The sequence below is a fragment of the Psammomys obesus genome, unplaced genomic scaffold, assembly GCF_907164565.1.
Source record: "Psammomys obesus unplaced genomic scaffold, mPsaObe1.curated_primary_1811, whole genome shotgun sequence".
NCBI classification, from domain to species: Eukaryota; Metazoa; Chordata; class Mammalia; order Rodentia; family Muridae; genus Psammomys; species Psammomys obesus.
In genome coordinates, this window is record NW_026596079.1 from 37778941 (window position 1) to 37794940 (window position 16000).

The 16000-nt window shown below is 41.8% G+C and overlaps 1 protein-coding gene across 2 annotated transcripts in view; it reads left to right on the forward strand.

Moving 5' to 3' along the window:
• Positions 1-47: 47 nt before the first annotated feature.
• Positions 48-16000, forward strand: part of Lrp12 (LDL receptor related protein 12) — a 75617-nt gene continuing 59664 nt past the window's right edge. For both annotated transcript variants that reach the window (XM_055626678.1, XM_055626679.1), the window contains exon 1: positions 48-246. In XM_055626678.1, the coding sequence (XP_055482653.1) occupies positions 168-246 (79 nt within the window). In that variant the 5' untranslated portion in view covers positions 48-167. The remainder of the gene's footprint in view (positions 247-16000) is intronic.

The following is a 16000-nucleotide window of genomic DNA, read 5'->3' on the forward strand; positions in this document are numbered from 1 at the left end:
AGGGCGCGCGCGCGGGCGGCCCCGCCCCTCCCCCTCCGCCGCCGCGGAGCGCGCAGGGAGCAGCCGGGGGCTCGGCGGCGGCGGCGTCTGGCCCCAGCTCCTCCTCCTCCTCGTCCTCCTCCTCCTCCTCCTCCTCCATCTCCTCGCTCCCTCCATCGGCCGTGGGTATGGCCCGTCGCAGGAGCACAAGAGAGTCTCCGCGGCGGGGGTCGGCGTGGCTCTTCCTCTTCCTCGCTGGGGTGTACGGTGAGTGTCCGCCTCCCCGCTCCCCGCTGACCGAACAAAGCTGGGGCGACCCCGGGGGCCGCCAGGCCTCCAGGACGGGCTTGGCTTGGGCCACGGGGAGACCCCCGCTGCCGGCGGGACAAAGACCCACGCGGGGCGTGCGGGGAGGGCTGTCTTTTCGCGGGGATGCTGGGGTTCCCCCCCCCCCGAGCCGGGGGTCCCTGCGGAGCGGCGGCGGGCGTGCGGGCTGACCTCCCAGCGGCGCGAGGCCCCGCTGCCTCGCCGCCCCGGCGCTCGCCGCCGGGTCGCCGGTGCGTGGTCCCCTCGCAGGAAGATGTGACCGTGAGACTGCGAGGGGAGGTCGCCTCCGGGACGGTCCTGCCGCCGCAGCCCCGGATCCTTCCCGAGGCAGGAAGTTCTCTTCTGGGTGGAATTGCCGTCGCGCCCCTCTGTCTGGGTCCCGGCTGCCTGCGAAAGCACCTCGCTTGCTTCCCGGGCTCCGTGGTCCCGGGCGTGTAGGATCTTGTTGTTCCCCAGTAGCTGCACGCAAGAGAAGGCCAGAAAATAGTTTCCAGCCCCACCTCAGTCTTCCCCTGTTGGGGCGTACAAGTCTGCCCTGACTCCCCAGTTCACTTGTCATTTCATCCATGCCCTCCTCTGCTGTTGTCACTGTTGCCTTTTATCTGGTCTGTATTCTGCCTAGGGACACTTTTTTTTTTAAGGCCAGCAGAAGGCTGATGATGTGTCAAGATTGTGCTTTGTATGAACTAGAGCTAAAGGGAATTAGGAGGAATGTTCATCCCTTGAGACCTGAACTTGGGCTCTTAACTTCACCTTTCTTAGTTCTCATGAGTTAACTCCTTGAGTGGCTATTGCAGAGAACACAATATTTCCACTTCCACTTTGTTTTGGAGGATTGCTTTGATTTCTCTAGAAAAACAGAAGCAACCCTTTTTTTTTTTTTTTGTAAATTTTACTTACCGAAAGTCCAAGTCATAGGCGGTTTCTGTCAACATAGAATTCCCAAGCATATGGTAGCATCTCTTTGGAAAGCACAGCTCTGTGGAATTAAATGTGATGGTAACTTTCTAAGCCTGGGAATTCATATTACATGAAAAATATAATGGACTTAAATTGGCATTTCCTGACAGCCAAGAAATAGTAATCCTTTCAGAATAATTCAGGATGTGCTACTCCCTGAGCTGACTGGTTTATTATTTTATTCTGGGGGGCGGGCAGGAGGGGTTCATCCACATTTGATGCAGTAACTGTCTGTGTGTTTGTGTGCGACTTGAAAACCTAGTGCATGACTGTGGGTTGTTAGTTGTGTCCCTGCTTGGCTGATGACTTGTGGGTTTGGGTCTACACCAGAGATCAATAAGCTATTATGTTGTTTCTTCTAGCCTGGAGGTGAGTGTAGCTCTGCTCTAGGTTTGGTATAACAGCCCAGGAGAAAGGAAAGTGAGAGGAATCTGTAACCTAGGGTGATAAGTAACGTCCAGTTGTGTATGCTCTGCGCTGTAATCAGAATTGAGTTTATGGGATGTCTGATCAGGCCAGATGAATGAGTGGAGTCTTCAGTAAAACCCATGCCAATGTGTTTGAGCTAAAACTCTTTTGCCTGTAGAGGTAAAGAGGCTGCAAAGCAGTATTGGTCATCTTTCCTCCTGATGCACAAAGTGGCCTTCTGGTAGGTACATTGCAAAGGTTTCTTTCTTGGGTGTTTGTGTTCAGTAGGAATTAAAGTCAAAGGCCAAAACTTCTTCTTTTTTTTTTTTAACGTTGTGCGATCATATTTTTAAAGCCAGCAGGTGATTATCCTAAAGGTGGATGTCTCCAGCCACTTTAATTTCAAATGATAAAAAACAAAAACATTGAACTGTATTGGCAATGCTAAAAGGAACTCTTCACCCTGAATCTAGGAACATTCTCTGTATAGCTGTGTGTGTATGTGTGTTTCTCCTCAACCAAATTTGGGTTTATATTCAACTCTAGCAGTAGCTAAACTCTGTACTCACAAACTCACATAGAAACGGTGGAGTTTAGGTAGACTGTTTTATAGTTGTGACCTTTAGTGGATGTACTCTGAGAGAATGTTTTAAATTTGAATGTTTTAAAAAATGTATTTTGGGAGATGTCTCAGTAATGTGCTTGAAGTCCTGAACTCCATCCCTAGAACTCTTGTAAAAAGCTGGGTGGTGGCATGCTCTTGGGAAGGCAGCAGCCAGATTCCTGGGGAACTCAGTAGCCAGCCTAACTTTCTTGTGAGAAACTCTTGTCTGGGAAAGATGGACAGCACTTGAGGAGGGACACCTAAGGTTGTCCTCTGACCTTTGACCTTCACCTATACCTATACGTGTATGCATGTGGGCGCACACACAAGTGTGGCTTCAAAAATAAAGGGCTGTTGAGATAGCTCAGGAGGTAACGGTATTTTCTATAGAGCCTCGTGACTTGAGTTCAGCCGTCGGAACCCATGTAAGGTGAAAGGAGAGAACAAGTTTCTCAAAGCTGTCCCCTGGCCTCCACATACAGATCCTGTGCACACACGCACACACACACACACACACACACACACACACACATTTACATAAATAAAGGAGTGAATAAATAAAACTAGACATTTCTATTTAAACAAGTGAATATTCTGAGTAACTTGACATAGGCCTGTTAAGGAAAGGTTGAGCCAGTATTTAAGGAATTCTAACACTGTTTTGTTTGTTTGCTTGCTTGGTTTTTTTGTTTGTTTGTTTGTTTGTTTTTCAGTTACTCTTGGCTGTTAACAATATGGACCTTTGAAACATTTCATGTAGATTTAAAAATCATTATTTGGTGTTTATATGCTTTTTATATTTGGTGTTGATATGCTCATTCTATGGTGTTTATATAACCTTTTGTGTGTGTGTGTGTGTGTGTGTGTGTGTGTGTGTGTGTGTGTGAACTGTGTGATATGTGACTGTTATGCCTGCAGGTTATTTTTCTTGATGCCAAAGTCTTGTTTTAAATTATGTAAAAGTTTACACTGAATTTAGATTATACAACAGCTTACAGTTAGTGTTTTCTGAGGTAGTTGTCCTGGGACCAGTAATTACCTTTCCACTGTTCTTCTGTCTGAATAGCTTGATTTGCAGGAGAGAAGCGAAAGTGCCGGTTGACATCTGCTGTCTCTGGAAGCTTAAAGGACTAAGAACTTGAGTGCTAGAATCCTGGAGCTTAGCTGGCTGTCACCCTAGGCCTTCTGTCAGGGAGAAAGTCCTGCTCAGTTTCTCATGCCAGGGTGCCTGTCTTGCCACAATGCGGACCTTCCCAATATCTGTGTCTTCTGGTCATTAGAACTTAGTCTTGCTTATTTTCCAAACCAGTTGGGCAGCAGTCACAGCACCACTGTTCTGTCCTTTCCTGTCTGCCTCCTCGATCGGTGCTTTCCAACTCTAAGTCACATCGACCCTTAAAATAAAGATACACTGCCTTCTAGATATATCTGGAAAGAGAAATAAAGTTCAGAAGCTGATGCCCTTAGGTTTGTGATGCACTTGGACATGATGTCTACCATGCACTTTCCCTCTTTCCTGGCTTTCCTACCTTCTGCCTCCTGCCTTTCTTTCCTTTCCTCACTTGCTAATCTGGATTTCAGCATTGGCCCCAGTGTTTCATTTGATGAACGCTGCCCTAGATGAAGCCTTAGAATGTAATTTAGAACATTTGTTTGTCTATGATCTTACACTTCCTTGAAGACTTGCAGGTGATTATTTTTTGGTCATTCCCTGCTAGAGCATTCAGTAGCAGTAAAAATTCCTCCTGACATACTGACTGACAGGTGATATCATTCTTATTTGAACTGTCAGCTGACTACGGCCAAGAGTCTTTGTTGTGCACTTGCTGTTCTAGATGTTATGGTAGGTATAATCTTCTTCTTACTCTTTATTTTATATTTAATGGATGAATCTTTCCCCATGATCTGTATGGAACACTCAGCAGTACTAAAGAATTTCCAGTTTAAGGATAGACCAGAAGTTCCAATTTTAGAAAAGTGGTAGAAATAACTGGAACAGAAGGGGAAAAAAACTTAAGCTGATACCAATTACTTCTGAGAAAGTCAAGCTTGATTACATAAAATATGTTGAATAAAACTGAATTAATTGCTTAATATAAAGCCCTCCTTGAGTTCAGAATCTAAATTATATGTGTATCCTATGGAGAGTGTGGAGATAGGCAGCAGAGCCCTCACAGTTCTAGGTGGTGGTGCTGAGTGACAGCTTTCAGAAGAGTGGCTGCTCACATTCCAGGAGCTTGGACAAGGTTTGAATGATCTGTAGTAATTGATTTAGAGGGTTCCTGGAAAGTACAGTCTTCACTGAAGAGAACCTAGGAAGGATATTAAGCTGAAAAGTGAACAGCAGTTAGAAGAAAATGTTACAGCTTTAATGTCTTAAGGTCAGGGTCTTGCTCTTTAGCCCATGCTAGCCTCAAACTCATAGCAGTCCTCTGCTCCGAACTCCCTACTTCTGGGAGTACAGATGTGAGCTGCCAGGCCTGGGCCAAGACTCTTTATGGAGAATAGAAAGCTTAAGGCTAACAGAAAAGTAAAGGGAACTTGTGTTTCTGATCTCAGACATTTTGTTGTTACTTAATTGGGGTTTTTCTCAAAAACTGTGATACCCATATGTATTAAAGAATGAAAGTTGAACAGGAGATGTATACAGATGAGGTTTATGTACATTTAAGCAAATAGAAAATGCTTTGACTTTGAAATTGTAAAATGAGCATTAATCTGTTCTTGTTGCAAGTCTTTATATATAAATGAAGGTTGTTTTGGTTTAAAAATTGAAGTAGAATTGATCTCTAATTTCTAAGGTTCCTTCTCTTTTCTCCTTCTCTCCTCAGTCTTACTTCCTCCCCCTTTCTTGAGAGAAGGCGATATATGTATACTACTTATTATTGTACACATACCTATACACATGTATATATATATTATTATATATACAACTATACATATATAATTTCAGTGCTAAATTAGCTTAGTGAGTGAGGTCTCATCATCTGACCCTTAGAGGAGAAAGTAAACTAACATTTACTATATTAAGCTTCCTGTATTTATTGTTATAGGTTCTGTTCTCGAACATTATTCATTGACAGTTTCAGTTCCACCTAGGAATCGTATAGGACATTGTTTTTTTAATAAAGGAGTAAATTGAAGTTCTGGGAATTGACTTGAGATCGTATCACCAGAAAGTAGCTAGAGATATAGCCTAAGCCTCATTACCCCTTTGTGCATCTTACAAATGTCTCTTGCACTTATCTCTGGTACTGTGAGTACTACAAATAGACAGAGATTCTGCCCTCGTGGTGCTTATACTGTAGTCAGTGAATTTACACAAGTACTCTGGAAGAAACTAACAAGCATGGAGATAATAAATAATGGAGTAATAAAGGATGAGTGTCTTTCCCGGGGGACATTTATAAGACCTAAATGATAGGTAGCCAGGAGAGTTGGAGACAGAAAACGTTGTATCTGGGAGCAGTCTGTGAAAGGGCTAGCCTGGTGTGGAAGAGCTGGGGTGCTGCAGATGCGTGGACACACTGTAGCTGGAGTGTAGTGGTCGGTAAGGAGGAGCGAAAACGTGAGGCTAGGGCTGAACATGAGGACCATGAAGTTAACCATTGGAGAGGTTTAAATGACATGGCATATGTTTCATTTTGATGTTATCCCTTTACTGCACAATGTGGAACATTTGAAGTAGGCAGGGTAGCCAGGAAACTTTGGCTCTAAGTCTGGTGAGAGACACAAGTGGTTGGAACAAGCTGGTGGTAGCTGAGGTAGATGGACAATGTCCTGTTGGCAGAGGGCATTTCCTCTTTCTTCCCTGGGAGAGGGAAGAGAGGAGAGGGATTTCCGATGTGTTTTTCTTACAAATGGAGGTGTGGGTGGGAAGATGTAATTGCATCAGAGCTATTTGTTACTGTATATTCTCTTGGAGTCATGTAACAAAAAGAGCTAGAGATGTACTGAGGGTGATTTCTGTTCCTTCCATTCAGTCTAACAGTTTGGACCCTTGAGAAATTTCTGTGATTCCATCTAGAAGAGACAATAGTGAGGAGACTCAGTGTGAGAAATGAAGCTGTCCTTGCTACATATACCAGGCGGGATACTGTGATGGGACACTTATACAACAAATGACAAGAACTTCTAAGAGATGGATGTGGGAGAAGCTTAAGGGTATCATGGAAAACTCAGCTCGCAGGCCATTTATTCCCATCAAATACAGAACATAACTTCCTGAAGTCTTAGGAGTTGAACAGGCAGGAATCCAAAGATAGTCTGGTAGCTAGATTTCAAGTACATTTTTGCCGAAATTCAATGCTTCGAAATAAGTGATCAATAAAAATGGCTTTATGTATTGGAATAGTCAAGAATATATATTGGTTGGTGAATTTCAGAAGCAACTTGGAAGACTCCAGTGACCTCTCATGTTTTTACCAGATCCTGTATCTTACAGTTTTAGAAGGTTCCAGAACATCAACATAGATGGATCTGACAGAAGAGTTCTTTAATTTTCTTCTTAAATATTGATAACTCAGTGCCCTGCCCATATACCATGATTAATTGCTACAGTCAGTGTGAAGTGGGAAGACGAACTAGGACTAGTGCTGTTGCTCTGGACCTTCTTGCTCTGCTGCTTTCAGTGTGTAGAGGCCATTGCTTTATTACCAGTATTGATAGTATTTTATTGTTGTAGCAGCTTCTAGCCCAGGATTGATTCAGTCATGCCCAGGCATACAAGTCAGGGTTACTTTTCTGAAGTATAGCTTTCTTGCATAAAATCTAGCAGTAGGGCCAGCATGGTGGCCCAGCGGTAAGGGCACTTGCCATCAAACCTGACCACCTGATTTCGATTTCCATGACCCATGTGATGGAAGAAAAGAATCAGCTCCCACAAATTGTTCTTGGACTTCTACATATATGCTGGAGTAGTACACACATGTACATGTCCGTACATACATTCTTAAAAATAAATAAATCTGGGGAAAAACCTAATAGCATCTCCTTGTTCTTCCGCCACTGTGTTCCTGCCATGTTGTGTGTTTCTCTTTTCTCCTGGCCTACACTGTCTTCTGCCTGGTTTATCTTCTTACCCCATTCCCTACCTACACTGGCTACCTCTTGCTGGTCTGTGAGCTTTCCTTTAGAAACTGCTACCTTTGTAGAGTCATTCTTGACTGCTCAAAAGCTCTTAGAAATATCTCAAATAAATAAGCCTGCAACATAAGGCATATATGTATACACACACCACACACACATACACACATGCTCATATGCACACGCACTCTCTAGTGGCCATGCTGAAAAGAAGACAAAATCAGTGTTAATATATGCAGCTCAGTATGCCTAAAACATTGTTGCTCAAACAGAAAATCAGTAGCAAATGATTATTAATGAGAAACTCTAAATTATGTTTTCATGCGAAATCTTCACATACAATGTAAACTTTATACTTAAAGCTGATTTCAGTTCAAGTAACTGTGCTTGAAATGTTCACTAGCCACTATGAGAAAGTCAGTGTCTACTAAAATTGAAGATTATGGTCCCTGGGGCCCAGCAGGTTTACTCTTAGGTAAGAACCTCAACACATTACAAAATGGGTGCTAAAGGGCACGTGCAGGGTCGGCAGCATCTTTATATGCTACAGCTTCATCGGTGGACAGAAGAGTAGCTTCTGCTAGAAGGGAGTGTGGAGTGCTGTAGGACAGCTGTTCTCAGCTTGGGAGTCTCAGGGGTCGTCAGTCACTCGGGAGTCCAAAGAATATTTTTAAATTGGAGCTACAAGTTTGCTTAAACCTGTAATAAAATTAAAATGTTAATATTTATCTACTTAAAATGGTAGTAAGAAACATGTATGAATGTTATTACCATTCATACATTGATAAATCAAAATATGTTAAATGACACATATTTTCTACTACAACAACAAAAATCCAGTGAGAAGAATGGAATTGTTTACATATGTGAAAATTATTATAGAGCTCTAGTTGTGTGTGAAATGTAGTTGGTAAAATAGCAGGCAATACTTGTTGAATAAACAAACTCATCTGTCCATAACTGAAGCAAATTGCATTCATGGTCTTCCTAATGTTGAAGTATTTTTGCATTCATAAGTGTGTCATAGCAGGTTGGAATTAGTAACATTTTATGCTGAAATACATTTACTAATATTTACTATATTTTTCGACTGTAAGATCAGTCTATAGCCACCCTTTGCTTTCTTTCTTCCGTCATTCCTTCTCACTCTTATAACCTAACCTGCCCCCTACCCCTGCCTGATTTTCATATCTGCTCGTCCATTTTTTCCATTGTTGCAGTTAGTGGATGGAGCAGTATATAAGTTTTCAGTGTCTGAGCTGTGGTTGTTTTTGCCTTTTAAGATTGGGAAAGCGAGTTGTGTTTATGAGCAATATTAGGTCCTGTGGTAAGAGCAGAAATGAATGGTTTTGTCTTAATAAGAATGGCTGAAGAAAATGTTGTCATTCCTACTGTGATTAAACTCTATTTCACTGGACAAGATAATAGAGATGAGCCTGTAAGAAGTAGTAGATTGCTGCTCTGACTATGTCAAGAGAACTGGCGCTCTCATCTGAAAGGCAGGAGCTGTAGGGGGCTACCAGAACAAGACCTGTGGATTGAGCTCAAGCAGAAGGTTGAAAGTCTCTTAAACCACCTTCCAGTATAATGCACCTGTTTATACACTACCGAGTAACAGTTTAAAAGGTACAGAACAGCCAGTTTTCTTCTTAGTGCTACTATCAAAATCTCTCGTAGTACCAGCTATAGTTGGCTACAGTTACAGTTTATTTACTTTACATCCCCTCCCTCCTCTCCTCCCAGTCCCCCTCCCCTTCTTCCCTTCCCTCTCCCCACACCCCAGAAAAGGGGAGTGCCCCTTCCCATCAACCCTCCCCAGTACACCAAGTCAAACCAGGACTGAGCATATCCTCATTCCCTGAGGCAGGCAAGGTGGCCCTGCCAGCGTAAAGCAATCCGAAGGCAGGCAACAGAGGCCATGTTAGAAAAAAGACACCCCTGCCGCCTCCACTCGCCGGGTGACCCAGGTGAAGACCAAGCCACCATCGGCCACATATGTACAGGGGGCCTAAGTCCAGACCATGCATGCTTCTTGTTGATGTCTCAATCTCTGTAAGCCCCCATGGGTCTGGGTTAGTTGTCTCTGCTGATCTTCCTGTGAGGTTGCTGTCCCCTCCATGTCCTTCCATCTTTACCCCAACATGGGGAGAGGATAGAAGGACTTGGAGGGCATTCTTGTCATTCTTAACACCCAGCTGTCTCTTCACTTTGTCAATGTTTTCTTGAACAGACTTACTATGCAGGAGTCACTGTATTGGAATTGTTCTCTTCAGCTCTTGTTTTACTTCATGATACACTGATTTCCTTGTGTTCCAGCTTTAAGATGACTGCTTTTTAATCTTATCTTTAAAATTATGGAGCAAACTGGGCTTGTTTTCTCTGTTGTAAGGTTTTGTGAGTATTAACATGTGCAAAATCGTGCAGTTGGTCCCTATTTCCGGACACAGCGGTTGCATGGCTTTGGACTTGCTCCTCCTTGATGGCTGAGCCTGCTGCCTACATGTACTGACCATTGCTAAGCACTGATGTATTAATCATCGTAGCTATGTGCTTTTGAGACTGTCACATGAATGGAATTAGACATAACCGTTTGAGACTAGTTCCTTTAGTTAGCATAACTTTGAGAGTCATTGCATTATCACATTTTTCTTAAAGTTTGTTCCTTTGTATTGGTAAGCGGTGCCTCAGCTTTTGTCAGTTTGCTTGACTGTTTCCAGTTTTCACTGTGTAATAAACATTCATGGATAGGCTTTGTGTAGACATGAGCTATAATTTTTCTAGAGTGAATATTTAAGGACGGAGGCTCTTATGTGTTCAAATTTAGGAGGAGGCACCACACTGTCTTCCTCAGTGCTTAACAGTTTGACCAGCGTGTGTACCTCTGCATTTGCTGTGGAGCTAAGTCTTGGTCGCCTCCATATCTGTTTTTGTCTAAAGCTTATGTATCTGTAACTCCTGGTTTCATTTTGCATTTTTAAGTGGCTGATGGTGTTGAACATCTTTTCACATGCTTTTTTCACCATCTCAGATGAAGTAGTCAAGTTCATTATTCATTTTCCATTGTTTTTCATTTTACTGTTAAAATTGTAAGGTTCTTGTATATATTTTCCTCTTGTGACTATAGCATGTTATTGACAAATCAAAAGTTTTACATCTGATGAAGTTTAGCCTGTCAATATTTTATTTTATGAATTACAGTTTGGGGATAGAATTCTCTTTACCCACCTATAGATCAGGAAGTGTTTTCTCTTTTTCTAAAACCTTATTGTACATTGTGACCTAAGATCCATTTTGATTTATCATTTTATAAGACTAAAGTTTGTAAAGAGGTTTTGTTTTTGCAAATTATTTCAAAACCATTTGTTGGCTATACGACCCTTTCCCGTTTGAGCTGCTCCTCTGTCAGAGGTTAAGGGACTACATTGCTGGGTAAGTTCTAGGCTCCTCACTCGCCTTCACTGTCCTATGCGAATGACCCTGACTAAATTGCTGTAGCTTTGTGGTTAATCATAAGTGGGAGGGTATAATCCTTTACTTTGATTCTCCATCAGAATTTTCTGATTATTCTGATTCTTACTCCCTTCCACAGTATGTGTCAAAGCAGCTCATCTCTGTTTGGAAAATATCCTAATGAGATAATTTTTTATCATATACTGTTTAACTTCTAGACCACTCTGGAAAAAGAATTGACATCTTCGCTGTCTTAATTTCCACTCCATGAACACAGACTTTTTCCATTTCTTTAAGTCATTAATGTCTTCATTAGTATTAGATTTTAATATGGATGCAGTGTTTTGATAGATGTTTTTACTATTTCATTCAAGGAGAACTATTGAAAATCTTTCACTCTGGAAGATGGCTCAGCAAGTATACTTGTGACTCAAGAATGGGGACCTGAGTTCAAACACCTAGCACTTGTGAAAAGTTAGGAATGACTGTGAATGAGCCTGGAGCCACAGCGCTATTGGGAAACAGACAGGAGACTTATCGGGGTTGCTGGCCACCAGCCTACTTCTATATCCAGTGAAAGGCCCTTTCCAGGGAGTAAGACATTGATAGAGCAGGACACTCAATATCTTCCTCTGACCTCTGCACTGGCGTGCAGGCATGTGTCTGCATACACATGTGCTCACCCTTTCCACATACACACACATACAGGTATTATAGACGTGCGTCTGCACACACGTTTTTACTCCCTCCCACTCACACACATACACAGATACTACATGCATGCATCTGCATACACACATGTGTTTACTCCCTCCCACTTAAACACATATACAGTGTGTGTGTGTGTGTGTGTGTGTGTGTGTTTGTGTTTTCTCTGGAGAAATGGCCTTCATTTCTGTGATCAGGAAGTAAGCTCCCATTGTTAGGTCAGCCAATTTTTGACAGTGGTGTCAAGAAAATGAAGTCCTGGGACCATTTCTAGTTAGTTAGCTTACTTTTCTTTTTGTTGTGGTGGTGTGAGACTGAGAAACCATTAGTGCATGGTTTGGAGATATTTCTTCTGATCTAGAAACCATCTTTTCACTTTCCAAACGTGTCCTTCAGCAAAGAAGTGTTTTCAGTTTATCTGTGCTTCCTTTGGTTCAATAGGCTCCTGTTGTACTTAACAATTTATTCTCCAGTCTAAGGTCAAGGTTTACTTGTGTGTGTGTGTGTGTGTGTGTGTGTGTGTGTGTGTGTGTGTTTTATGGAAGTGTGTCATTAGCCCTTATTTTAAGCTACCTGATCCATTTTGGCCTATTTTTAATATAATGTGAGATAGGTCTACTCATTGTTTGTACATGTAACTTTCTGTTTAGGATTATTTGTTGAAAAGACTTTTTTCCACATTTAATTTTCTGGCACCCTGCCAAAGGTCAGCTGACCTAACAGTGGGCGCTTGCTTCCTGGTTCTTAATTGCATTGCATTTCTATGTCTATCCCTATCTGGGTTTCCTTTGCTACTGCAGCGGGACAACACTGTAAGGAGTGTCCCTTCAGAGAGAAGGGTTCTTTGCTCTGCCTGTCCAAGGGCACCATGTGCGCTGCTGGGGAAGCAGGGCGGATAGCAGGAACTCAGGCAGCTGGTCACACTGCACGCACAGTCAGAGCCCACGAACCGGAACGACCCCCAGCGGCCCTTCTCCACGTAGACAGCACAGGACGCAGCCAGGGAAGTGCACACCCGCAGTGGGCATCCTCACAGATGCCCCAGAGTCTGTCAGTTGACAGGTAGCCCTGTGTCGGTGCACAGTAACTTTTAACTTTCTGCTGCATAAAGTAACCTAGTAACATGGCAACTTTCTAGTAATTTTTCAAAGTAAGAAGTATGAATTCTCCAGTTCAGCTTTTTCAACATTGTTTTTGCAATAATCGCAAATAGGCAAGGGTTTGAATCTAGATAGTTTAGCTGTAGAATCTGTATCCCTTCCCATTTTTCCGTAATTTTTTTTACATAATAATTAATTTGAAAAAAATAAATGAAGCTTCTGAAAATGTCTACATACATATTTATAAAAGGGATTTAAATGGGATTAGGCTGGAAGAGAGACAGCCTCCCCAGGCATATACCATAGCTATCAAGTAAAAAAGCCTAGGCCAGGCATGGGTTATTTCTTTTCAAGTTGTTTGTCAGTGGAGTTCCATAAACACTCCCCCAAACTACTACAGGCCATTATTGCTCTTGGTGATTTTCTAGAATTCAGTGGTAAGTGCCTACTGCCAAAGACACCACATACTTGAGTCATAAAACTTGGAGAAGTCAAGCTGGTGCCAGCCCGGACACTTCATCCCTATGCTGGAAGGTTCTTTGTATGCCACTGGAGAAGAGAAGTGCCTGGTATTCTCAGCAGCTGTGAACCCTGAGAGCTACAGTAACAACTGGTCTGGCAAGACCTGCTCACCGGTACCGTGGCGGTGCCAGTGCTCTAATACACTGTGCTGCTGCTTTGCAGGTTGCCTGGAGACTCAGTGCCTCTTTGTAAACAAGCTACTTTCATTCTTCTGGCGTTTATTCTTTTTAATTCATTACTAGAACTTATCTGTTGTGAGCCTACTGATAGATGAGTCAGGGATGCTAGATTATTAATGTTTTCTGAATTTATTCCAGTTTGCTCTTAATTGAAATTTGTAAGTGGCAAGATGCTTGGTTATTGGATTTGTATACTACCTCTCCTCAGGGCTTGTTGTAAGGCTATTAAATGACTTACACAAATACTTTCTACATCAAATGTTAATTTTCTATTTTTTTTAGTAGATAGACAAATTACAACATGTAGGAACAGTAATTGGATAGTTAATAAAGTTAGAAAGATTAACTTCAGAAGCATTTAAAACTACCACCAACCAATTTAGAAAATAAGTAAAAATCAAACTGTTCTATCAGATGTTCAGAATCATTAATAAAGACAAAACAAGGCTGGTTAGGGCTCACTGGAATGAGTATTCATGCTTAGGTAACAAATGTTAGTCTTTGGCTCATGTGTTTTGAGTATTGTTTTTTTATTTTTATTAATTACAGTTTATTCACTTTTTATCCCCCTTGTAGCTCCCTTCCTCCTCCCCTCCCAGTCCCACCATCTCTCCCCCTTCTCCACCCATGCCCCTTCCCCCACCCAGTCCACTGACAGGGGAGGACTTTGACATAACTTGGACATATCTTTTCTCCATAAACTATTTTCTTGATGTGATTATTAGATTATTTATAATTTTGCTCACATACATAATACTTTAATTGAACTTTTTGTTAATTTTTCTTTGCTTTTTTGTATTTCTGTAAAAGTGCAGTTACTGGGTCAAAGGCTGGAATACTTTTAAAGTTTTCAAAATAATACCCAATTGTATTGAATACTTCTCTTTTACTAATTATTACTTTGAATGCTTTGTATGTAATTTATTTAATCTTTTTCCCAAATTCAAAATGGATAATATTTTAGCTCCATACATAAGCCACAGAGAAGTTTTTTTAATGCAATTGCAAAAAGAGTTATTTTCTAGAAGAATTTAAATATATTAAGCCTTTGCTCATAGATGTTAGGATTATGTGTCTTTTAATGCCTTCTTGGTGAACTATTACAATAATAGTACCATAGCAGTGAGCACAGCCAGAGCCATAATTATGGTCACTAAATACCATTTGCCACAGAAAGGATCCGGGGTCATGGGATGGATGATTGGTTTCAGTGTGGTATAGAAAACACAATAGATGACTGTGGATTTTTCTGCATCACAAAGCAGGGAAACTACCAGAGACTAGTAGTTCATGTCAAAAGCATCCATTGATATAACAGGTCTGTTGGCTGGAGGTGAAAAATCTTAAGCATCATACTAGTAATGGAGACAGGTGATTGAAATGCACCACATGAATAAAAGTTTATTCTTCCTGTCCATTTACAGTAAGACACACTATTGTAACAAACAAATGTGTTGATACCCATGAAGACAAATGGCTGGCTCACTCTGAAATAAGCAACTGTGAGAAAAGAATTAAACATTTATATATTTTTCTCTTTATGAAACAATGTATCAGGGTAAGCAGATACCTTAGAGGAGAAGCTTTTTGTTGTGTTGTGTTTTCTTTTGTTTTATTGAATCACAGTCACTCCTTTGTGTTTCACCTGTTGCTTTTGTGCTGCAGTGATAGAGCCCAACGCTTGCAGCAGTCTTCAACCACAAAGCCTAAAATATGGAAGATCTTTTTACAGAAAGTGTTTGTGGATCCTTGAACTAGGTGGACAAAATTAAATGAGCTCAAAGGGAAGTGACATCACAGAATGTGGACAGGAGCAGCTGATCTCCTTTTTGTAACAAGTCAGTTTTGTGAAGGTGAAACAGATGAGTCCAAGTTCAGAGGTACTGAAACAGTAACCAAATGTAACCCTGAGACTTTGCAGGGAGCTTTGTATGGACACACTGAAAAGATATATATGAGATAATCAGGCAAATCAGATTACAGCCTAGTTACAGTAAATAATATCAATAACTTTTTAAGACCTTTGTTAATAGCATTATGGATAAGTAGAGCTTTGACTCACACAAGGGAATGATACTTATGTTTAACAGAGCTCCCAGAAAGCCAACGGAGAAGGCAACAGAAGCAGAAGCCAAGTGCAACACTCTAGCTGAAACTCTTCCCTAGGGGCGGCAGGCCTTCAGGTGCCTTGCTTTTTCGCAAATGCCGTCGTCCCTCCGACATGATGTCACTGTAAACAGAGTAGTTCTCTGTTCCCCCGCTGAATCCCGATGTCATTCACAGAGAGTCTGTCCAGGGTGAGACCATGCCATCCAGTTTCGGTGGCTCAAGAGCCTGTTTGACACCTGATGTCACTCCTCAGTAAATAGGAGATGGGTATTGTCAGTTTCATTGCTGCACTTGAACCTCCTGGACCATAGATGGGGCGATATCAGTTTTTCCTGAGATTGCTGTGAAATGAAAGATACATAGTAGGAAAGTGTTGGGCAAATGGTGAAGCTATTAGCTGCAAGAAGACACATTTATATGTTGGGAGGTATCGGGAGAATTAAGTACCTGACTTTTGTAATTAGACCTAAGCTTGAATACTGTGTCTTCTAGTTGTGTTACTGTAAGTTACTGCTATTCTTCTCCTTTAATTTCTTTGTTTGTATATACTGGATACAATGCCTATTTCA